General features: G+C 42.7%; 1 protein-coding gene and 1 non-coding gene across 3 annotated transcripts; both read right to left on the bottom strand.

Moving 5' to 3' along the window:
- Positions 1-539: 539 nt before the first annotated feature.
- Positions 540-8,237, bottom strand: GHSR (growth hormone secretagogue receptor). Of its 2 annotated transcripts, XM_059687049.1 has the most exons (3): positions 6,028-8,237; positions 4,870-5,784; positions 540-2,390 (listed from the first exon to the last, which is right to left on the bottom strand). In XM_059687049.1, the coding sequence occupies exons 2-3, from the start codon at positions 5,660-5,662 to the stop codon at positions 2,005-2,007; spliced, it is 1,179 nt and encodes a 392-aa protein (XP_059543032.1). In that variant the 5' UTR covers positions 5,663-5,784; positions 6,028-8,237; the 3' UTR covers positions 540-2,004. The 2 variants fall into 2 exon arrangements, with proteins under 2 accessions (XP_059543032.1, XP_059543031.1); XM_059687048.1 differs by lacking the exon at positions 6,028-8,237 and having other exon boundaries at positions 4,870-6,010.
- Positions 8,238-11,746: 3,509 nt separating this feature from the next.
- LOC132232154 (small nucleolar RNA SNORA67) lies at positions 11,747-11,861 on the bottom strand. The gene has a single exon (XR_009452297.1). It is a non-coding gene; the product is annotated as a small nucleolar RNA SNORA67 (small nucleolar RNA).
- Between the last annotated feature and the right edge of the window lie 12,490 nt (positions 11,862-24,351).

Below are 24,351 nucleotides of genomic sequence, written 5' to 3' on the forward strand. Positions count from 1 at the left end.
AATGTTTCTCTCTCATCAATGTTTCTAACTCTCTATCCCTCTCCCTTCCTCTCTGTAAAAAATCAATAAAATATATTAAAAAATATTGATGCACTCCCAAGAACTGAATAATTAATTTGCTAAAGTTTTGCATTTAGAGTAAATTGAGCATTTTTAGTGTCAGAATAGATTTTGGAAATATTTCTCTAGAGAAGTCATTCTAATTATGATTATGTTTTCATGTTCTAAAATAAAGTCAATCAATTAGCCCAGCCAGGGTGGCTCAGTGGTTGAGTGTCGACCCATGAACCAAGAGATCACCAATTTGATTCCCCGTCAGGGCATATGCCCGGGTTTCTGGCTCGATTTCCAGTAGGGGGCGTGCAGGAGGCAGCTGATAGATATTTCTATCTCTCAATCTCTCTCCCTTCCCCTCATTCTAAAATCAATAAAAAATATATTTAAAAAATAAATAAAGCAATCAATTACTTCAGCATAATAATCTTTACTTTTTTTGGGGGGGGAGGGGGGGAGGGAATCAATCATGGCAGTAATTTCCCTAAATGGTTCAATCAGTTTCATAGTTGAACCAATAATTTCATGTAGGAATTGCTGATATGACTTAGTACTGCACAGGACTATGAAGAAATCATTTTTGGAATAATATATTTAATATGCAAAGAGTTGACTATACATTTATAACTAAAATGTACAATATTCAGTTGAAGGTATGCAATCATTCATCATTATGATTGAGAAGGAGACTGGAAGTCCACACATCTATCCGATAAGCAGTGGGATGTAAACAGTGAGACTAATTTGAAGACAGAACGTGGCACAGGCATTTTGAAATGAATAGCTGTAAGCTTAAGGAATGAAGTAACTAACCTGGATATCACTAAGCAATAGCATTTAAGGGATTCTGAATTTTTCACCATTTGAAAATTTTCTATGGTCATTAGGTTCCTGTAAGCTTCCCAGAATCTGTTATAAATTATTCCTTTATTCACAAATCAAAGCCTTATGGTTGACTTAGTATTTTTGTTAAACCAAATAAGGCAGTTTGTGATTTTCTATAATTTTATAAAGTTTCATTTCCTGAATATTATCACATATAATTCACCTAGCTTTAATGTGCATATTATATTACTTTTTTTGCATCTTATATTTCATATCCACTTCCTTCCAAGCATGAATAGAGCATTCAGGTGTTATTTAGGGAATTCATCATGCTAAAACTCTGCAATGCTTATTTTGCAATAAAAACACCTCAGGAAATGAGTATTGTTTAACATTTTGTAAGGTTAACAACAATTTTACATATACTGTAGAGCTGAACTAGCCAATATAGTAACTAATAGCCACATTTGTCACTGAATACTTGAATTTTTAATTTCAATTCATTTTCATTGTAAAACTTGTAATAGTTTCAGTTATTGGAAAAATTTTACATGTATTTGAACAACTTAGGTTTATAAATCTATTTTCTCATCTGCAAATTTTATGAAATCTAAATATAGCAAGTATTACTGGTAAAAACTTAATGTCCAAATTAAAGTGCACTGTAAATGTAAAACACCAGATTTCAAAGACTTTGCATTAAAAAATTATTCTTAATAATTTTTATATTGATTGCTTTCGTATCTTGCAGTATATTTCTCTTGGACAGCACTGATCTGGAGCGATATGAAAATTACTAGTTTTAAAAATTCACGTTTTAAATGTTTAATTTCATTCTTTTAATCAAATTTTTATCATTATGAAAAAGTAAATCAGATTTAGTATTTATCCAGCAAGAATTACCCTAATTGCCCTCTCTGCACCTTCTCCTTTCTCCAAATTGCAAAGCCCTTGCTAGCACCAACGGCAAAATGCAAAATCACAGGTAGTGAATATGCAGAAATCCTGTATGAGAGCACGGATGAGCGTGCAATCGAATTAAACCTCTCACACACTACAAACTCTATCTTTTCTTCCCTCCCAACTGTTTCCGGACCTATCTCTCCCCAATTCCAAAGTTAACCTTCAACTCCCTCCCAAGTTCTGCTGTGCTATGGTTTCCAGTGCAGAGTAGTAAGCAATGACTCTGCTCAGCGATGTGTTTGGTCTTGTATGAATACTAGATTCAGTCCAGGCCCGAGAGCTTTCATCCTTCAGGGTGGAGAGCTTCCTCTGGGAGAAAGGTTCAAATCCCAAAAGTTTGAACACTGCCACCCGGTACTTCTTGGACATGATGTTGTACAGAATGGGATTGATGGCGGCGCTGAGGTAGAAGAGGACAAAGGACACGAGGTTGCAGTATTGGCTGATCTGAGCAATCTCCAGGGAGCCAGGCTCGAAAGACTTGGAAAACAAGTATCGTCCTACGTGGAAGGGCAGCCAGCAGAGGATGAAAGCGAACACCACGACAGCTAAAAGAACAATGGGAGAGTGAGCATCAGTTCCAGAAACGTCACAGAACATCACGTTTCACTTGGAAGACAGTTTTGTTTTGATTATATATGGTGTGACCAGTGACTTCAGAGAACCATTATGTTCTTCCCTTTCTCATTGCTACATTTTCACCAGGATTGAGTCTGTCTGGATCAACAGTTCAACCCTTTTTACTGAGCTTCCCAGTCTTTTCTATATAACAACTTTTTGAACGATTTTGTGGTTGGATGAATATATTGACTCAACTGACTAGATCATTTATTCACAGTAATCCACCATTTTACATGTGTCTGACACAAGTAAACACATGTGAGTAAAGGTGTTGAACTCAACAATAACTGTCTGTCAGGGTTCCCTGAGGAATGGATTTCTCTGATGTGATATAGACTCATTAAATTAAAATCTCTAGTCAGGAGACCAAGACACCTGTGTTTTTTTCTGTTCTTTTTAAAGTTTCACAGAAGACAGACTATGCAGCCCAGATTGGGAACCACTGAGATGGATGATTCTTTGTCGCCTACAATAGACATAAGTGTGGTACAAAAGCCCATAAAACCAACTAACAATAATGATCAGCCAACCAGGTCTTCATTTTGCCCATTTTTTCAAGACCTCTGCATTTCTAGATTGTTTTTAAAATTCTGAAATCAGAGGAAAATTAACAAGATATGTTAGCCCTTGTAGTACTTTAGTGATGCTCTTCAAATTGTCAAGTCAAAAGAAAATTAACAGTGGTGTTGGTTCACTAATGAGGATAATTAATGGCTTAAAAATAAAATCTGAGAAAATGATTAAAGTTATTCTCAAAACTACTTTGCGTAGTAGCAACTGATTGCCACAGTAGCCACGTGAATATGAGAGGCCCCTGGAGGGCACTAGTAAGTTTACAATCTACTAGTCATATTGTGAGAATCACTGGTCTAGACAATGACAATTTGGGGCATTCTTTGAATAAACAATCACTTTAATATACAGGATTCCAAGAATTGTAAAATTACAAATACAAATCATCTTGGAATGGCTTATAAGCGTATTAAATATGCAAATACAGGAGTGGGGAAAATTAGGTTATAGTTGTGAGTACGTGAAACAGTTTATTCTTGTATGGTTATTTACTAATTATTGTATTATTTTCCATGCAAGAATAGCTCTCTTTTGCATACACAGAAATGTAAACTCCGTATTAACTGTAATGTCCAAATAATAAAGGGTGCAGACTCTAGTTCTAGAAAAGTAAGTAGAATTAATATTTTGCTTGGATGTGAAGACATTTTGTATTACTTCTCTTGTACCAAATACATATACTTAAAGAGTTGAATTCAGACAGTACATACTCGGCAGACTCTAGTTGGGACACTAACTACAAACATTCCCTGAAGGACCATTTGGGGAATGATGTGAATAAATTAAAAACAAAATTATATAGTTAATGGCTTAAAAATTAGAGACCATTTGCAGAAGGCAGCTGTCGGCTTCCAAAAAGTCTCTCTTTCTAATCCTGGAAGCCGGCCCATCCTAGGTTATCCTTGATTATGGTAGGCTGTTCTACCTGGAAAGACAGGTAATCATGGAAAGAAATGGAGACACCAGCATTGATTTGTCACTGACTTCCTCACAACGCTGTACAAACAGCAGCAGGGTAAACAGAATTGATTCGATTATTTGATTGGAAAAAATGCTGGGCATAAAGCAAATCACAACATTGAAAGAAAAATGAATCATCTCTGACAGAATCATCCGAATTGACCAGATCTTTGGTTAAATCTACCACTGAATACTTCCTAGATTTACTGCCTGCTTTCCTTAGTGTAACTTAGATATCCACAAATTCTTGAGGCAGGAAGTTTAACCTCGCCTTTAACATCCACAGACCACAATAGATTTTTATAAAACATCTCAGTTTTGAAGCAAAGTGTCTGGGCTGATATAAAACTCATTTTAGGGAAATACATGGGCACTGCATGTTTCCATGAAAGAGAGAAAGGAAAGCGGAGAAGAAAGAGACACAAAGAGATGGAGACCTAAAAAGAGTCAAGACTGTGGCAAAGTTGGGGGGGAGATGGGGGAAGACAGGAGAGAGAGAGAGAGAGAGAGAGAGAGAGAGAGAGAGAGAGAGAGAGAAGGAGGTAGGGGTGGAGAAACGGATATATAAAAACAAGAGCAAAAAGTTTTTTTTAAAATCCTAGAGAGAGACAGGGACATGCACACACGACAGAAAATGTAGGAGCCCAACGGGAGAGCTCAAAGCAGAAACAGGAGAGAAAGAATAACTGAGAGACTCCCAGGGAGACAGAGACGGAGAGAATCAGGAGAGAGGTAGAGAGACAAGAGAGAGAGGTAGAGAGAGAAAAAGAGAGAGATGTAGAGAAACAGGAGAGAGAGGTAGAGACTCGGGAGAAGGGAGAAAGCTCGGGAGAGGAGGGGCCGGGGGAGGGTGGAGGGTGCGCTGAGACCCACCCAGCATCTTCACTGTTTGCTTGTGGTTCTGGTCCCGGAGCGAGGTGGCCACGGCCTCGCCGCGCCGCCGGCGCCACAGCTTCCTGCCGATGAGGCTGTAGAGCACGGTGAGGCAGAAGACGGGCAGGAAGAAGAAGACGCTGGACACCCACACCATGACGGTGAGCAGCCCCGAGCTCACGGCGAACTCGGTGGCGCGGCACTCGTTGGTGTCCCGCGGGTCGGTGCCGTTCTCGTGCTCCACGCCCACCAGCACGAAGATGGGCCCGGCGCTGCAGAAGGCCACGGCCCAGATGACCAGGATGACCAGCTTCACGCGGCCTTTGGTCACCACCACCTTGGCCCGCAGCGGGAAGCAGATGGCGAAGTAGCGCTCGACGCTCAGCGCCGTGATAGTGAGCACCGTGGCGTAGGTGCAGCTCTCGCTGACGAACTGGAAGAGTTTGCAGAGCAGGTCGCCAAAGTTCCAGGGCCGGTACTGCCAGAGGCGCACGAGGTCGAGGGGCATGCAGAGGAAGATGAGCAGGTCGGAGAAGGCCATGCTGGACAGGTAGAGGTTGGTGGTGGTGCGCAGCTCGCGGAAGCGCGACACCACCAGCATGGTGAGCAGGTTGCCCGCGATGCCCACCACGAAGAGCGCCACGCAGGTGGCCGTGACGCCCGCCAGCAGCGGTGCGGGGAAGAGCGGCAGCAGCTCGTCCGCCAGCGAGTCGTTGTCGGGGGGCGCGTCCCAGCCCAGGTCCGGCATCGTGAGGTTGGGGCCCGGCTCCTCCGTCCGCGTCGCGTTCCACATGCTGCCGGCTCCGCTCGCCTGGCTCCGGGGGAAGGCGGCGCTGAGATGGACCCGCTGGTCCAGGAGGAGGTCGCCGTAGGCGCGAGAGAGGGCGCGGGCGGAGCGGGCGCGCAGGGAGGCAGCTGGGGGAGGACAGAGAGGACAGTGAGAAGCAGGAGCCGAGGGAGAAGGTGACATTGAGAGCTCGGGCGGGGAGGAGTGGGGAAAGGGAGGCTGGGACACACACACACACACACACACACACACGCACACGTGGTGAGAACAGTGACCCACCGCTCTTTCTGGAGTCTCCCCTTTCCTCCACCCTCTGCCCCACAGTCTCTCTCCCAGCCCAGTATCTGGCCGACCTACCTCCACACACGTACCTGTCACCGGGGCAGCCCCCTCAGCCCAGCCTGGCCTTCGCGTTCTCGCTCCAGCTGCATCTCGCACTTCCCCAAGCGTCCGGATGTGGGGACTTCGGAGACCCGGCGCTGCGAAACGGGAGCTCGAGGGGCAACCTCCCCAGCATTGGGCGCTGCCTGGCTAACGTGGCGCGGAGGGCTGGTCACACCGGGGTAGGGGCGGGGACGGTGGGGGCGGCGGGGACAATGCCTACAGTAGCCGAGACCCGAGTCCTCCGTCACCAAGGGGTAGAATTGGCTATGGACCCGGTGGGGAGAAGCGAGCGTGCCCAACTGAACTTGGAAGATGGGGGTAGGGAGTAAAAAAAGCGGCACCTAGTGTTAGTGTTCCGACCGGAGAAGGGACCGGTGCGCACCTGGAAAGAGCATCACGTAGTCCCAGGGGCGAAACAGGCTCAGAAACGCGTGGCCACTGGTTCAAGGTCACACAGCGAGTTGGGCACTCTGAGACTAGACTTGGATTGAGCGCGAAGGGACAAGATGTGTGCCTAACTGTTCTGAATCCCAGTCCGTGGTACAGTCCTCCAACTCGGCGGTTGTAGGGGAAAGGCTGTGTAGATTACTTTTGTCTGATGCAAACCTCGGGAGAGAAGGAGGGGCAAAAGGAAAGGAGCCGGTGGGAGGAAGGTGAAGCCAGCGAATGGGGAGGAGCGGAGGCTGGACCGCTGACACGTCGAGGGTAGCAGTAAACATTTTTTGAGGCTTGATTGAGGGAGATCAGTCATTGGGTAGCTGTGCTCAACTGGGCAAAATTATCAGCCTTTTTAAGTTTTTAGGATGTTGTGAGGATAAATATAAGCTGAGTTGCTATTATTAGGGTTGCTGTTGAGGGGCAGGAGCTGCGCCCTGTGGGAATGGGTCGGAGGCCCCCCTACACTCGCGAGGTGACTCCCCTGAATGCAGGCTGTGGCCCCCATGCCCAGAACCAGGAGTCAACCTTTGAAGACTTGTGGCTGGAGGCTGCGGGCGAACTCACCAACCCACCGCGGCTCTTTCAGCCGGCCAACCTGGGGGCACCCCGGGAGAGTGTTCAGCACCGCGGCCAGCGACCGGCTACCACGCGGCACAGCTCTACGGAGCCGGGGTTCCGCAGTTCTCTTCTTTTGCGCTTCAGCCCCTGAGTTCTGCTCTAGGAAGAAGCCCCTGGGTTCCTCCCAAGCACAGACCTATGCGTAAAGCGGCTTCGCTGACTTCATTGATCCACACTCACCTGTCCCCGCCTAATGGGAGTCCACTCACTGTGTGTAAACGGTGGCATTACACATGCCTTTGACAGATGGTTTCCATAATCTCTACCACCTAAATTGTTAATGCTTAAAAATCCACAAAGTCCTAAGGCTGGAAGTATGCACACGTACATGGAAGATTAAACACCTACTGCGACACTGCAAATGGGAGTTTTTGCTTTTGTTTTTGTGGGGTGTGTGTGTGTGTGTGTGTGTGTGTGTGTGTGTGTGTGTTTATTGATTCTGTGAGAGGAAGAGGGAGGGAGAGAAACATCAATGATGAGAGAATCATTAATCGGCTGCCTCCTGCACTTCCCTACTGGCGATTGAGCCCACAACCCGGGTATGTGCCTTGACCCAGAATCTAACTGTGACCTCCTGGTTCCTAGATGGACACTCAACCACTGAGCCAGGATGGCTGGGTTGCAGGAGAGAGGTTTGATACAAGCATCGTACTGGAGAACATGATACATAGCCCTGGTGAATTACAGATGCTGGACCAAATTGACTTTAAGGGAAAATTATTTCAAACTACTATTTAAAAAAAGATTACAACTATGTCAAGCCACCAGTTACTAACAAGTTTTAAAAATCAATACTTTGATTTCAACATTTCCCACCCCACTTTAGCAATAGATGTATATGTGCAGACAGATCTGTAAGGACTGAGATAAAGAAAATTACTGTAGAAAGCTTTTGTTTAAGAGTAAGAAAAATATGCTGGGGTAAACTTGTAGTCTACTCACAGCCGAAACAATTGCTGATAGATACGGGAAAACTATTTTAAAAATATATTGTGATTAAAAATGTGATGTTGCTAAAATAGCCAGCTATTTAAGTGCATTCAATAATTTTCTAAAATATAGACAAATCTGGCCCAGCCATCATGGCTTAGTAGTTGAGCAGTGACCTATGAACCAGGAGGTCACAGTCAGGGCACATGCCTGGGTTGCGTGCTCAATCCTGAGTGTGGTGTGCAGAAGGCAGCCATTCAATGATTCTCATCATTGATGTTTCTATCTCTCTTTCCCTTCCTCCCTGAAATCAATAAAAATATATTTAAAAAATAAAATATAGACAAATTTGTATTGTGTGATGAAGAAGAAATGGGATACTATTGAAATTTATTCATTCACAACTCAATAGTATACAGTATATAAAACTGTCTATAAGAGCGTGCTATGTAGTTGGAATAACAAAATAAATAAAACCCAGACCGGTCCTCTATTTATAAACTTACAGTCCAGAGGGAAAAATACAGTTAAACAAGCAATTCCAGTACAGTATGAGGCATGCACAATAAGTGCTGTTGAAATAAGGAGAAACAATGAACTACATAGACGTTTTAGGGAAGGCTTCTTAGAGGAAATGTCATTTGAGCTTTGATTTCTGTGAGACGAAGCAAACATGCTAATTGTTCAGACAAGGTGCACAAAAAAGCACATTGGAGTAAAAGAGCCCAGCATGTCCTGTCCTTTGAATGGTGTAAGGAGTGTTATTATGGATTCATGGATTTTTAATATAGTCAATGCATACCAATGAATTATGGTTATTTTTTTCTTTTTGATGTTCCACTTGTCTTATCTTTGGCCAATGGGATCTCCTTCTAGCTGGATCCAGAAACTTTTGACATGACTCACTTGGACTTTGAGAATTTACTTGCTTTGTGTCACAATAAGGTGGCGCTAGCTCGCCTTGTAAATTCTCTACTCTATACAGCAATCATTTCTCCAAGAATCCTTAGTATCTTGCAGTGAAGAATGGCATTCATAAAACTAAATTTGGGCAATAGGGGTGCTAATTGTCCCTGGAGCATGATGGACTAGATCCTGTGGACAAAGCTAGAATATATGTTCTTTTTTAAATCATGAGATGATGTTGATACAATAGATGGATCAAAAACACTTTTAGTGTAGTCAAAATTAACATCACCAATGTGACCCTCTGGGAAGGACACAATGTCACTTGTGTGGTATTCCAGTTAGGAATGTACAACTTCAATGTAATCACAAGAAAATATCAGACAAACTCATAATAAGAAATATTCTAATTGAAAAATTTTCCAAAAATGTCAATGTTATATAAGATGAAGAAAGCCTGAGAACGTGTTCCAGAGTAGTAAACAAGAACAGAGACATAACAGCTAACTTTAATTATTGATCTTAGACTGGATCTGAACCTGGAGGGGAAAAATTTTATAAAGGACTTCTATTGGGTCAATTGACAAACTTAGAATATGGTGGTAGAGTAAATAGTACTGCTGAATCAATGTTAAGTTTATTGAAGTTGATAACTGTGAAAGACAATATTCTTATTCTTAAAAATACATACTCAACCATGATTTATGCACCTGTTTTAGAAAAATAATTTTTCTGAAAAAAAAATTATTCTCTCTGTGTGTGGAGATAAATAGAACAAATGGGTGGAGAGAGCTAGGTGGCATTCCAGGCAGAGGAAAGAGCAAGTTGCAAAAGAGTCTGGGGAAGTATGGTAGCAATTCAGGCGTGGGTAAGCTAATTTCAAACATCTTCCATTGTGTTCCTTGGCTAGGGTTGGCCACAAGAGAAAACTGCCTAAGATTTCTAAGGTGGAAATAAAGCAGCAGCTAGTTTTATGCTGAGAAGTTGGTCTAAGATCAAGTGCTGTTGGCTCAACTTTGTTGACATGGGCCAACAACCAGGGCCACAGCTTTTCCAGCTCCTGCTGAATGTCCTCCTTCAATTTCTCCAACTCCTGGGCCAGGTACCTGTTTGGCTCTAGGAGAAAGAGCACTGCCTGGCTGGCATGGCTCAGTGGTTGAGTGTCAACCGATGAATCAGGAGGTCATGGTTCTATTCCTGGTCAGGAAGGCACACGCCTGAGTTGCAAGCTCAATCCCCAGTAGGAGGTGTGCAGGAGGCAGCCAATCAATGATTCTCTCTCGTCATTGATGATTCTTTCTCTCCCTCTCCCTTCCTCTCTGAAATCAATAAAGATATATTTAAAAACAAAAAGAAAGAGCATAACTTCTGAGCAGGTCACTTATAGTATTAAAGCTGGAGTGTGGAGGTAGTGGGAAACAGCTCAAGTTCTGGAGTGAGATGAGGGGTTCCAGTTCACCATCAGTTCTAGATCATCCTCAAGGGTCCCGTTTTATAATTTGTCTTCCTCACTTTATGTCTGTCTTTTCTTCCTAACTTTCTGCCCTTGCTGACTTCAGAACTAGCAACAGAAGCAACAAACAATTGTAAACTGTATCCAGGGACCTCAACTGCATAAGGTTGAATTCCTAAAACAAATTCTGTATTCTAGTGAGTTTGCATCTTTGATTAAACTCTTGCCCATGCAGCAGAATAGTGCCTGGGTTGCTGGAAGGACAGCAAGGAGGCCAGTGTGGCTGGAGCGGAGTGATTGAGTGGGAGAAAGTAGGAGGTGAGTTAAGAGAGAAAGGGACTCAATTGTGAAGGGTCTTAAAGGTCACAGTTATGATTTTGCTTTTGCTCTGAATGAGATGGAAAGTCACTGGAGGATTTGGGGAAGAAGAGTGACAGGATCTGATTTTTATTGTAATATTATCATTTTGACTGCTATTCAGAGATAGACTGAAGGGAGGCAAGGGCAGAGGCAGGAGGCTATTTAGGAAGCTATTTTAATAATCTAGGCAAGAGATTATGGTAACAAGAGATATTGATGACTTGGACTGACCAGAGTGGTGGCATGGAAGTGGTAAGCTATAACTGAATCTGGATCTCTAAGAGATATAGTCTCTAGACTATGTGTATGTACCAGGTGTACATGTATTTTGTCCTGTGCAACTGAAAAGTACGGATTTGCCATTAACAGATATAGGAAATATCAGAATCAGAACACTTTTGACTAAGAGCATAATTTTAGATGTGTTAAATTAGAGAAACTAATTAGAAATTTAGGCAGATAACTGAAGAAAGGACTTGGATAGACTGATAAGGAATTTGGGGGTGGAGATACATATTTGGGAGTGGTAAGCAATAGTCAGGATGCCAGTTGAAATAACCCAGGAAATAAGTATACCTAAAAAGAAAAGAGATCCAAGGTCCTTAAGATTTGAAGCCCTCCAACAATTAGAGATCAGAGTCATGAGAAAAAAGATACTCATAAGTGGACAGTAAGTAGAATTACACCAGAAGAGGGTTACATTCTAAAAGTAATAAAAATATATACCAAAGAAGAATGAGCAGTTGTATTAGGTATTTTCATGGAACATGTAAGATGAGATTTGGCCATTGTCTTTAGCAACATGGAGTCAATTGTCAATAATTCTGGTGGCATGTTGAGGGTGAATCTATTTGGTTCAAGTGAGCATGGGAGAACATAATTTGGAGACAGTGGGTACAGAAAATTTTTCAAATAGTTTTATTTTAACAAAAAGGAGACCACTGTGGTGGGTAGCTAGAAGAGGGTGTGGGGTCCAAAGAGTTTCTTTTTATTTTTTTTTTACATGTAAGCAGCCAAAGGAAGGCCAAGGAAATGATGTATCACCTCCCCTGAAAACCTGAGGCATGCCAGATTCTATTCCAAGTTGCTACTTTCCTGAAGAGGGGCACTATTAATGAGTTTCTTTTTAAATGTGTGAGAAATAATAGCAGGTTGTGTGCTGTTGGGAATATTACAGCCTAGTGGGGGAACTTGAAAGTGTGGTAGATAATGGAGAATGCTGGAACATTCTGAGAGGGGTTGGATCTAGTGCTCAAGCAAAAGGCATGGTCTTAGTGGGAGCTTGGCTAGTTCATCCCCAGGTAGAGGAGACAATGCAGAACATGTGGGCATAGATGCAGGAGGGTGGGTGGGTGTAGAGGGTCAGGCTTGGGGAAATTCTTTCACTTTACTCAGCCATATAGGAAGCAAGGGCAAGAGCTGAGAATGGGTGGGGGAGGAGGTGTTGGAGGATGGATGAGAGAGATGCAAGAATGAAATAGTTGTCTAGGAAAGCGGGAAGGTGAATGCATGAAGGTAATATCATCTGATTGCTTGGCAGCAGTAAGAACCCACTTGAGGTTAATGATCATGAATATAAAATGACACCAGTGAGCATGACTGTTTGTTTTCCCATTTTTATTTTCAGCTGCACTGCTGCAGAAATGGAGTGGAAGGAAAATTTAATTTAACCAAGGTTATTATTTTGCTCAGAACAGATGAGAATGCATAAGAGGGGAAAAGGTGTGGAGGTTCTATCCAAGGAATTAATTAGAATTATTGACCCATGAGTTTAAGCTGAGAGAAGAGAGGACACAATGAAGGTAAGGCACTGAGAATAAGGTGGTTATACCAATGGATCTCTCCTTGTTTCCGATATATCAAAATTTCCCAAGATGTACATTGGTGGGGATCTTAATTCCTGCACTTCATGACCTTTTTTGGCTTTTTAATTAATATGCAGAAAATTTCATTGAATTATTTCTTTTTGGTTTACCTCCTTCACTTTCTCTATTCTTCCCTTTGAAACTCCTATAATTCATATATTGGACTCCTAAACAGAGCCTTTGCCTTTTTTTCTTTCTGGTTCCCATTCTTATTTCATGAATGGAATATCATCTCGTAGAGATCTAGAAATATTCTATAGAATAAAAGCTTAATACGTAAATTGACCAAGCAGCAGAATGACCAGTGGAATGACTGGTTGCTATGATGCACACTGGCCACCAGAGGGCAGACTCTCAATGCAGGAGCTGCCCTCAGCCCGCAGGCCCCAGGCCAGCCAAGGCAGGGGGGGGGGGGGGGAATCACCCCACTGGTTGCCACACAGATTGGCCCTGATCTCCTGCCAGGCCTAAGCAACTAAGTCTGTGCCTCTAGTTGACTATAATTGCATAATTGCTTTGGAAATTTTTTTTTGCTCCTTCTACTGTCTCTGTTTTTTCTAAGTTCTTATCCAATATAATGAAATCCTATGCACCTATCCTCCAGTTTCAACTGTTATCAATTTTGTTTCACCTATTCCATCAACTTTTACATATGTTTCTTTTAATACATCATTTTAGATTTCAATTTCAATTTCCTTATTAAATTTTGACATACCTGTTCTCTAACTTTTGAGGGTTAATTTGGTATTTCTCCTCCACTGACCTCTTTCTCCTAATCCACCATGCTTTTTTATTTTTCTGCTTTTGCAGCTTAAATTTTATGCTTTATTATTTTGGCATTGGAAATCAGGCACCTTCAGTGTTGTCTGGCCTAACATGCTGGTGTTGGCTACACTTTATTATTTTAATAACATTCACATCAATATCTTCAACTCCCTGGTCCTTTATCTTTTCTTTTCATCCAAATGCCAACCCTGAATGAACTCAGAAATCTCCTCTCCTTTGCTTACATACAAGCAACCTAGAGTCGTTGGAGAACCCCAATTGAGAAAATATTGGTTCCTCCCTAAATTTATAATCACTGATTTCAAGTGAGCCTTCAACATTGTTTAAAACCTTATTAGTACTACAGCACAGCTGGTGTGGCTCAGTAGTTGAGCATCAACCTATGAACCAGGAAGTCACAGTTCAATTCCTAGTCAGGGCACATGCCTCAGATGCCAGCTCAATCCCCAATGTGGGGCTTGCAGGAGGCAGCTGATCAATGATTCTCTATCATCATTGATGTTTCTATCTCTCCCTCTCTGTAATAAATACAAATATATAAAAAATTATTTAAAATTTTATTACATTTCCCTGGTAAATGTCCTCTCTGTCATTCTCAGCCACCACTTTAAATGAATTCCTCATTTTTGAAACTTCTAACCATAATTACTACCTTCCTCTTCATAATCAACACAAAACTTAGCCTGTTACTCTTGGAAAATAGAAGCCACAAAACACACATTTGCTCAGCTTTCCAAACTCAAACTTGTTACCCTCTGTGGCCTCCTCTGCTGTCCTCTCTCCCTCTGCTGTCCTATTCCCTTTCTGAGGCCAAGTCCTTTCACTTTGCTTAGAACCAACCCATTCTCTCTTACTTTTCAGAACACTCACATTATCTAATCTGCCTGCTCTTTCACTCCTAAAGTCTCTCAACTGGATCCTTCCCATCTGCTTTTAAGTATACTCAAGCCTCTCCAATTAGAAAATAAACAAAAGGAGAAACCAAGATGGCGGCATAGGTAAACACTGGAAATTGCTACCTCCGACAACAACTTCAAAAATACAACGAAAAGATAAAACGGACATCATCCAGAACCACAGGAAGACTGGCTGAGTGGAAATTCTACAACTAGAAGGAAAGAGAAAAGCACACTGAGACTCAGAGGAGCTGCGGAAGTAAAGTGCAGAGGTATGGAGGCTCGAGTGCGCGTGGAAAGGGGCTGGCACCTGAGGACACAGCTGTCTTTTTGAATTGGGAGGGAGTCACAAGCTCCGGACTGCTCTGAACTCCAGTCCTGGGAAGTCTCTGGGGACCCAGGACTCATACGGGGAGAAACTGGACTGTCTGGCAGCAGGCAGAACTCGGAACTTGAGGGCGGCTTTCCCTCAGAGGTGCTTGCAGCAATTACCGGGACACTGAGACGCGGGGCCCCTTAGGGTAGGGCTGAGGATCAACCATAGCTGCTTGCTCCACCCTGTTGATTCCTTGAGACCCCGCCCCACCCAGGCTGCAGCAGAGGCTTTTGTATATGAATGCCCTGGCCCTTTGCAATCTGAAAATTACCTAACAAATTGCAGCTGGGCCAGACCGACCCAGAACTTCCAAGAGAAGGCCCAAGGCCTCACAGCAGCTTGCATTGCTTCACAGCTGGGCCTCATCTTGGCACCTCCAAACCCCAAAAAAGGAAGGTGAATCTGCAGATCTCTTCGTAGCTCCTGCTGGGTAGCCTCAGGCAGAGGCTAAATCAGCACCTTCTTAGATCCAAAAGCCTGTGTACCCAGTGGTCAGAGTGGGACCATCCAGATTACAACTCCTCAGATCCATAAGGGACACACTCAAGGGGCAGACTCAGTGAGCACCAAAGCCCCACTGAAGCAAGTCTTGCCCCAGGAGGGTGTCTTCAGCACAGAAGTTCTCCCACTGCAGACACAGCTGATTCCCACAGCCAATTGACCTGGAGGTCAATTCCTCCCAGTGATAACTACAACAATCAAGGCTTAACTACAACAAGACTACAACAAGACTGTGCACAAAGCCCACAAAGGGGTGCACCAAGAATGTCCATCTCAGGTAATTGGGGAGGCTGAGCCACTGGGCCCTATAGGACACCTAGCACACAAAGCCACTCTACCAACACAGGGAAGCATAAAAAATGTGGAGACAAAGAAACAGGTCACAAATGACAGAAATGGAGGAAAGCAAATGACTGGATATAGAGTTCAAAACCACGGTTATAAGGTTTTTCAAGAATTTTCTGGAAACTGCCAATAAATTTAGTGAGACCCTGGAGGATATGAAAAAAGACCAACTATAAATTAAGCATACACTGACTGAAATAAAGAATAATATACAGAGATCCAACAGCAGACAAGAGGATCCCAAGAATCAAGTCAAAGATTTGAAATACAAAGAAACAAAAAATACCCAACCAAAAAAGCAAAAAGCAAAAAGAATCCAAAAATATGAAGATAGTGTAAGGAGCCCCTGGGACAACTTCAAGCGTACCAACATCCAAATTATAGGGGTGCCAGAAGAAGAGAGAGGACAAGATATTGAAAACCTATTTGAAGAAATAATGACAGAAAACTTCCCCTACCTGGTCAAAGAAATAGACTTACAAGTCCAGGAAGCGCAGAGAACCCCAAACAAAAGAATCCAAAGAGGACCACAGCAAGACACATCATAATTAAAATGCCAAGAGCAAAAGACAAAGAGAGAATCTTAAAAGCAGCAAGAGAAAAAAAAGTCAGTTACCTACAAGGGAGTACCCATACGACTGTCAGCTGATTTCTCAAGAGAAACTATGCAGGCCAGAAGGGAGTGGCAAGAAATATTCAAAGTGATGAATAGCAAGAACCTACAACCAAGATTACTTTATCCAGCAAAGCTATCATTCAGAATTGAAGGTCAGATAAAGAGCGTCACAGATAAGAAAAAGCTAAAGGAGTTCATCACCACCAAACCAGCATTATATGAAATGCTGAAAAGTATTCTTTAAGAAAAGAAAGAAGAAAAAGGTAAAGATAAAAATTATGAACAGCAATTACATATCTATCAACAAGTGAATCTAAAAATCAAGTGAATAAAAAATCTGATGAACAGAGTAAACTGGTGAATATAATAGAACCAGGGGCATGGAAAGGGAGTGGACTGACAATTCTTGGGGAGAAAGGGGTGTGGAGTGCAGAAAGAGACTGGACAAAAATCATACACCTATGGATTAGGACAATGGGAGGGATATGGGCAGAGGGTGGGGTGGGAACTGGGTGGAGGGGAGCTATGGGGGGGGAAAAAGAGGAACAACTAATAATCTGAAAAATAAAGATTTAATTAAAAAATAGATAAATAAGTAAATAAATAAGAAAAGAAAATAAACAAAAAATTGTGTTCCTTTAAATCTACACCCATTCCCTCTCTTTGTCTCTTTCCTCTTATTGCAAACATACTGAAATTTCAGCCCATTCTAATCTCACATCTCCAACCCTTGACCCACACAACCCTTGTTCAAGTCACCCATGACTCGCATGTTGCTAAATTCTTTTCAGAGTTCATCTCACTTCACTTCTCAGCAATATTGAACACTGTGGTCTCTGACTTCTTTTCTGAAATGCTCTTTCTTCTCTTGACTTTTGCAACACAGCATTGTTCTGTTTTTTAACTTCCTGCTTCTCTGACTAATTCTTTTTTAAAGGCTCTTCTTTTTTTCTCTATCCAGCCTATAGTTGTTAGAGTTCCTTAAAACCCAGTGCCAAGTTCTCTTTTCTTCACCCTATAACCTCTCACTAGCGGATTTCATTTATGTCCTTGAATATTTTTAAAATTTATTGTTATTATTTTAAGTACATTTATTGAGGTGACATTGGTCAATGAGATCACATTGGTTTCAAGTGTACATTTCTATGATACATGATCTGTATATTGCATTGTATGCTTGTTACCCAAAGTCAAATCCACTTCCGTCGTCATATATTTGGCCTCCTTTACCCTTTACTACCCTCACTCCCCTTCCTTCTAGTAACTTCCATACTATTGTCAGTGTCTATTAGTTTCAGTTTTATATCCCACATATGAATGAAATCATATGGTTCTTAGCTTTTTTGGACTGACTTGTTTTGCTTAGCATAATATCCCAATTCTTTTACTACCCCTCCCCAGATAAGCCTAGACATGTTATCGCCTCTGAGCTCTAAAATGAAATAAAAACTATGTACTATCTAAAGGCCCCTAAAAATGAACTTACCTCAGACTGAGTTTGTGAATCATAAAATCATCAAATTCTGAACTATCTTATGATGTGTTCCCTATGTCGGTAATGGGCCCAACATTCACTATGCTGTGCAAGCTAAAAACCAAGGTGTTATCTTTTCTACCTCCCATATCAAGTGTATCACCTGTGTCTTCTAACTGGTACCCTTTCCACTCCGAACCCCCAAAATCTATTCTCCATATTACAGGCAGAGTGGTTCCTGCATCAATCAAATTTCATCATGCCACTCCCAGTGCCCCCACCCACGCACACTAAAATCATTCAGTGGTTCTCCCTGTTTTTAGAGAGGGAAAAAAACAACTCCCAAATCTTAAGATGCCCTATAAAAGATAACCTAAAAGGCCACTGGCTTGGCCCTACTTATATTTCTGGCTTCATCACACTGCATGCTCTCCATTTAGTTCCTTGAAAGCACCCTGTTTGCTCTTGTTTCTTGCACTGGGTCCAAGGTGTTTCCTCTCTCTGGAAACACCTACTATCCCCCCATTTTTCTGCCATTCGAACTCCTCGGTATCACTCAGATCTTAACCTTAGTCACCACTTCCTCAAGGAAGTCTTCTCTGATTATTTGAGTGAATTGCCCCAAGTATGGATTTTGCATGCAACCTTTTTGTATTTAAAACGGAAACCTTTTTTCTCTTGTTCCACTCTAGAAAGGTGATCAGGGATCTTGGCCATGGGTCTTTCTAATCCGCTGGTGTGGATATCCAGTAGAAATTATTTATATTTCTGTCTCTAATATTTAATCACTCTCATAGTGTGATTTCAGCTACCCTTCTGACCTGGTTTAGAGATAGGAAAGAACAAAGGGCTGAAGAGGAACTTAAGAGTCCGTGTCCAGCCACACATATGTATGTTTTGTTTTCCATACATCTGTATATACTAGAGGCCCAGTGCTCAGGATCTGTACACTGGTGGGGGGTGTGGCCAGAGGGGATCGCCTGCTGTGAGAGCACAGCTCATCCCTATCAGCCAATGACTGTGGAACCGCCCTCTGAGTGGCTGCTCACTGGTCCAGCATCTTCCATGGAGCCCGAGCACTCACAGGCCCAGGGACAATAATAGCACTGAGGGGCTGCGGAGAGGCTTCAGTCCTGCGGCCAGGAACTGGCCTCCCAGCCTCTGGGGTCAGCTGCACAGGCGTCTGGAGGAGGCTGCAGAGAGTGAAAAGGAAGAGCCTGGGACAAGGAGGCGATGATCAAAGATCACAGCCCGGTTCCTGCCCATCTGCCCAGGGTTCGCAACGTTTGCAGCTGGAGCAAATGCTCATCCAGGCCAGCACAGGGGCACTCCCACTGTGATAGTGCACTGACCACCAGGGGGCAGCTCCGCCACTGCTTTGTCTGGAAGGAAGGATGTCCGGAAGGAAGTCCGGTCTAATTAGCATGTTATGCTTTTATTCTTATAGATTTCAATATCACTTTAAATCAAGTGTTACAGTCTATGTTATTAAGCACTAAACAAAAGCATTTTACTGGTCGCTTAATAATTTTTTTGTAAGTTCAAACATAATTTATTTACTATTTCCCCTATTGTTATTTAATTTTTTGTTTGTTTATATACTATCTGATCTGCTTTCCATATTTGGGAAGTTCCACCCTATAATAATCTTGATTGGAAGGAAAGCTCTGATGAGGTGCATGTGCAGAGCAATGCATATTTCAACTAATTTGGATCAAGTTTAAGCCATTAATTAGTTCTTCCAGTTATCTGACTTCTCCTCTGGGTCCCTTTGAATCTTTTTTTATTGTGGTAAAATATAACCATTTTTGAGTGTCCAGTGCAATGGCAGTAAGTACATTCTGACTGCTGTGCAAGCATCACAACCATCCATTTCCAGAACTTTTTTTTTCGTCTTCCTAAACTAAAACTCTATACCCATTAAATAATTAACACCCATTCCCGCCTCTCCAGCTCCTGGCAACCACTATCTATTTTCTGTCTTATGAATCTGACTACTCCAGGTAACGCATATCAGTGTAATAATACATGCAGATTTGTTCTTTTATTACTAGGTTACTTCATTTAGCGTAATAACCTCAAGGTTCATCTGTGTTTAAGCATGTACCAGAATTCCTTTCCTTTTTAAGGCTGAACAACATTCCATTGTATGTATATACTGCATTTTGCTTATTTGTTCATCTATCAATGGACATTTGAATTACTTCCACCTTTTTGACTATTGTGAATAATGCTGCCATGAACAGCAGCATATAAATATCTGTAGGTGTTCCTGCTTTCAATTCTTTTAGGTATATACCCAGAAGTGGAATTGCTGGATCATATCATAATTCCATTTTTAATTTGTTGAGGAATTGCCATATGGTTTTCCATAGCAGCTGCACTATTTTACATTCCCACCAGTAGTGCACAGGTTTCCAATTTCTCTACATCCTTGCCAACTTTCTCTCTCTCTCTCTTTCTCTCTCTCTCTCTCTCTCATTGCTTGTTTTTCTGTTTTGTAATAGCCATCCTAATTGGTGTGAAGTGGAATATCACTGTGGTTTTGATTGCACTTCCCTAAAAATTAGTGCGCTGAACATCTTTTCATGTGCTTATTGGTTATTTGTATATCTTCTTTGGATAAATGTCTATTCAAGTGTTTTCCCATTTTTTAGTCAGATTGTGTTTGTTGTTGTTTTTGTTATCCCTTCAACTTCTAAGATTGTCTTTTTTTCTTGCCAATTCATCTTTTAATGATTCTGAAAGCATCGGACAATAAATGGGAAAAAGAAAGCTTCTCCGTTTTAATGGATATGATCATTGCATCCCATTCTCCATAAGCAAGACAGTTTCAAAGCTTCAACAGGTCATGTACAGCAATTGTGCTTTCCTGGTTACAACAAATTCCATTAACTTAAAAACCCCACTTGCAGATGTCTTCCTACAGTTGCTTTCTTCTCGGAAGCTAGTCTCTATGACAAAGACATCTTTTTTATGTTTTGTTTTGTTTTTCGGTGTACGTCACTTGTCGTGTGTTTGGATCATTGAAATCTGAAATTTTCTACAAGATGTTATATTGATATTTTGGTGTGAGTTTATTTCAGGAGAGTTGGTGGGTAGGATGATGGAGGAACCAAGAGTACTTTTATCTCAGCGATGTTTCTAAAAAAGCACAGTGGGGGGTAGGTCATTAATAAACTAGAGAAGATCTGTAAATGAGATGTGAGTATATAAATTTCTCTATAAAAATGAACAATATATCCTGACGCTATTTTGATGTAGCATGCAATATATATGAATTTTAATTGAAGCTAAATACTATAAATTATTTATTTTTATTTTACCAAGCTCACTAAAATATAATTTTATTTATAATTTAAATTTCTTAGAAATTGGTTATTATGAATTAAAACTGGTAAAGAGTACAAACAAATTTGACTGGGCAATTCAATTTTATTATGTCAAAATATTACTTAACATGAAGTTAAGATAATGTATCAGAGTATATCGTTCTGCTTCAGAAAGCAGAATTTTCCTTTGCACAAATAAACATGCCTTTGGGGACACTAATTAACAAAGACAAGATGGGACTGTAAGCAATGCAGAGGAACACAACTAATAAAACCATCCAGTCTATGAATAAAACCACCCAGTCTATATTGCCTTTATACATTTATTATTAGAAAACTTATCATCATTTCAAGCTCATTGTCTGTCTAAAGAAAATGCATCATCTCCAACCTGTTGGATGTTCCTAATACTAATTCCTTGTCTTCATTACTAATCGCCACCAAGTCCTGTCCCCACTCAACAACCCCACAGGCAGCAAGCTCCTTGGTCTAATTAACCATAAGAGTTTGGTTAAAACTAGACTTTGTTAAACCTTGCTTTCATCTTGTAACCGTCTGATGTAAAACATTTTTAATCACTCATTCTTTAATCTCACATCAAACTCTGTCTTGTTAAGTTCTCATAATTTGACCTTATCTTGCATATCTAATGAGATTTGTTCTTCCCCCTCCCCCAAAATGTGCCATTTCTGCTGTATAGGGCCCCTCCTTTATTGTCCGCCTTTTGCTACCTCTCTTTGCCAGGGTCCAACCCCAGCAGGTCCAGGGGTCCCCAAAGGTGTGGACGGAGTCGGCGAAGAAGGAATGACACGGAGACTTCTCCAGCCAGGTTTGATCGCCATGTTCCCTCGCTAGGTTCTCCAGCCAGGTTCTGTCTGGGTTCTCCAGCCAGGTTCAGTCACCAGGTTCTAGTCAGGTTCTCTTGGCAATTTCTGTAGTCAGGTTCAGTCCAGGATCTTTTGCCATGTTCTCTCCAGCGAAGTCCTTCTGTCTCTAGAGAACGTTCTGTGTAGGTTCTGTGCATAGGTTCTGTCTCTCTTGGTCCTGTCTTCTAAGTCCTGTCTCCTAAGTTCTGTCCCTAGGTTCTGAGTAGGTTCTGTGTTCTGAGTTCTGTCTCTTGTTGTCTTGTTGCATCTGTATTTATACCAGTTGATTCAATCCTATCAATCTCTATTACAAAGGTTAGGGTGTTTCTTATCTCCATTCCAGGGAGTAAAGATTATGTAGCTTAAGCATGATTGTCCGCAGTTAAAGTGATTAATTACCCGCCTGGCACTTAGTTGAGGGGTTTTATTCCCTCCCTAACTTCAGGGGAAAATCCCTACCTGGGGAAACAACCTTTCTCAGAGAGGAGACCTTGGTTAAAACACATAGTGCCAAGAAGGTGAGCAAACATCTTAAGAACAGTATGCCATATATGCCAGGTCTCTTGAAACAGCAAGCAGGGACCGGCTCCCGGCTTCTCTTGCCTCTGGCCTCTCTCTCTCCAAATCCCAACCATTAGAGTTCTGACCCATGTCTTGCTGTCAAGTGCTGTGTCCCTCAGAGTTTGAACTATTCATTTTACTTCTTAATTATACACTGTTTCTGTGATTTTATACATATGAGTTGCCTCTTCAATCTACACTAATAAAAGAGAAACATGGTAATTGGCGTACGACCGCTACCCTTTTCATTGACTAATCAGCGAGATATGCAAATTAACTGTCAGCCAAGATGGCTGCTGGCAGCCAGGCAGCTTGAAACTAACATGAGGCTTGGTTGCCTCAGTGACGGAGGATCTTGGAGGAAACCAATGTTCCCCGCCTGCGGCTGCAGGCCTCTGAGTGGGCAGTTTAAGAAACATTGTAACAAATACCACTGGACTTCAGCCAGCAGATTCGCAACATTGTAAGCAAAGGCCAGAAACCTACTTTGAGCCGCGGAGGCCTAAACTGGAGCCAAGCCTCAAGGTAAAGCTGGCCCAGAATAAAAAAAAAAAAACAAGAAAAAAAGGAGCGGTTGGGAACTTCAGTCACTCCCAGCCTGAAAAGAGCCCTCAGCCCCTCACCCAGACTGGCCAGGCACCCCAGTGGGGACCCCCACCCTGATCCAGGACACCCTTCAGGGAAAACCAGCCGGCCCCACCCATGCACCAGGCCTCTACCCTATATAGTAAAAGGGTAATATGCCTCCCGGCACCGGGATCAGCGTGACAGGGGGCAGCGCCCAAACCCCCTGATTGCCCGGCAGCTCTGTGTGTGACAGGGGGCGGGGCCCCAATCTCCTGAGCAGCCCTGCTCTGTGTGTGACGGGGTAGAGCCATAACCTCCCCATCGGCCCTGCCCTGAGTGTGAGAGTGGTGGCGCCCCAACCCCCTGATGGGCCCTGCTCTGTGTGTGATGGGGGCAGCGCCCCAACCCCCTGATTGGCCCTGCTCTGTGCGTGACAGGGGGTGGCGCCACAACCTCCCCATCGACCCTGCCTTGAGTGTGACATGGGTGCCCCAACCCCCTAATTGGCCCTAGCCTGAGCGTGACTGAGGGTGGCATCACAACCTCCCAATCTGCCCTGCTCTGTGCATGACGGGGCGGCGCCCCAACTCCCCAATCAGCCCTGCTCTGAGCCCGACCAGGGGCTGCACCTAGGGATTGGGCCTGCCCTCTGCTACCCAGGAGCAGACCTAAGCCAGCAGGTCGTTATCTCCTGAGGGATCCCAGACTGCGAGAGGGCACAGGCCAGGCTGAGGGACCCCCCCCCACCCCCCTGAGTGCACAAATTTTTGTGCACCGGGCCTCTAGCTACATTATAAGCTCCTTAAAGGAAGTGTGTTTCATGGGAAACCAGTCAGTTCAGATGTGGTTCTAACCAGTCCTTATCATTTCTTCTGCTAATGCCTTGGTTCAAGCCCCCATAATCCCCCACCAGAACTTCTGCAATAGTCAAAGGACTGATCTTCTGTTGTCTATTCTTCCCATTCCACAATCCACATGTAGTCTGTAGCCAGTGATCTTTGGAAAATGCAAATCTAACATGACACTCCCCTGCTTCAAATCCTTCAAACTGAGTGCAGCACAGCAGCGGCTGGAATACTGTATAAACAGCTCAAATCTGCTGGGAAAGTAAGAGATCTGACTTTATGTAGATATCTTACATAAATTAGGCTTCTTCTATTTGGAAAAATCACAAGGGAAATGGGTAAAATATATCTAATCATCAACTAGTGATAAGATGGGCATAGTTTTTACTTTATAATAGGTTCTCCAAAGAACCAATAGGAACACACACACACACACACACACACACACACACACACACACGAGAATCAGGGGAGCCAATGATAAACTGTAGTCTGTGGGAAGGAGAAGATGATGAGATGTCCCAGTTGCTACCTCTGGACTCTTTCCTCTACCTTTTGTTCTATTCAGACACTGAA

Source organism: Myotis daubentonii, chromosome 3, assembly GCF_963259705.1.
Source record: "Myotis daubentonii chromosome 3, mMyoDau2.1, whole genome shotgun sequence".
NCBI lineage: Eukaryota > Metazoa > Chordata > Mammalia > Chiroptera > Vespertilionidae > Myotis > Myotis daubentonii.

Excerpts from the sequence above, each read along its gene's own strand:
- GHSR (XM_059687048.1), bottom strand. The coding sequence starts at position 5,839 with ATGTCACCTTCTCCCTCGGCTCCTGCTTCTCACTGTCCTCTCTGTCCT. Across the intron at positions 2,391-4,869 it reads GCAAACAGTGAAGATGCTGG|CTGTCGTGGTGTTCGCTTTC; the intron begins GTGGGTCTCAGC and ends TTGTTCTTTTAG.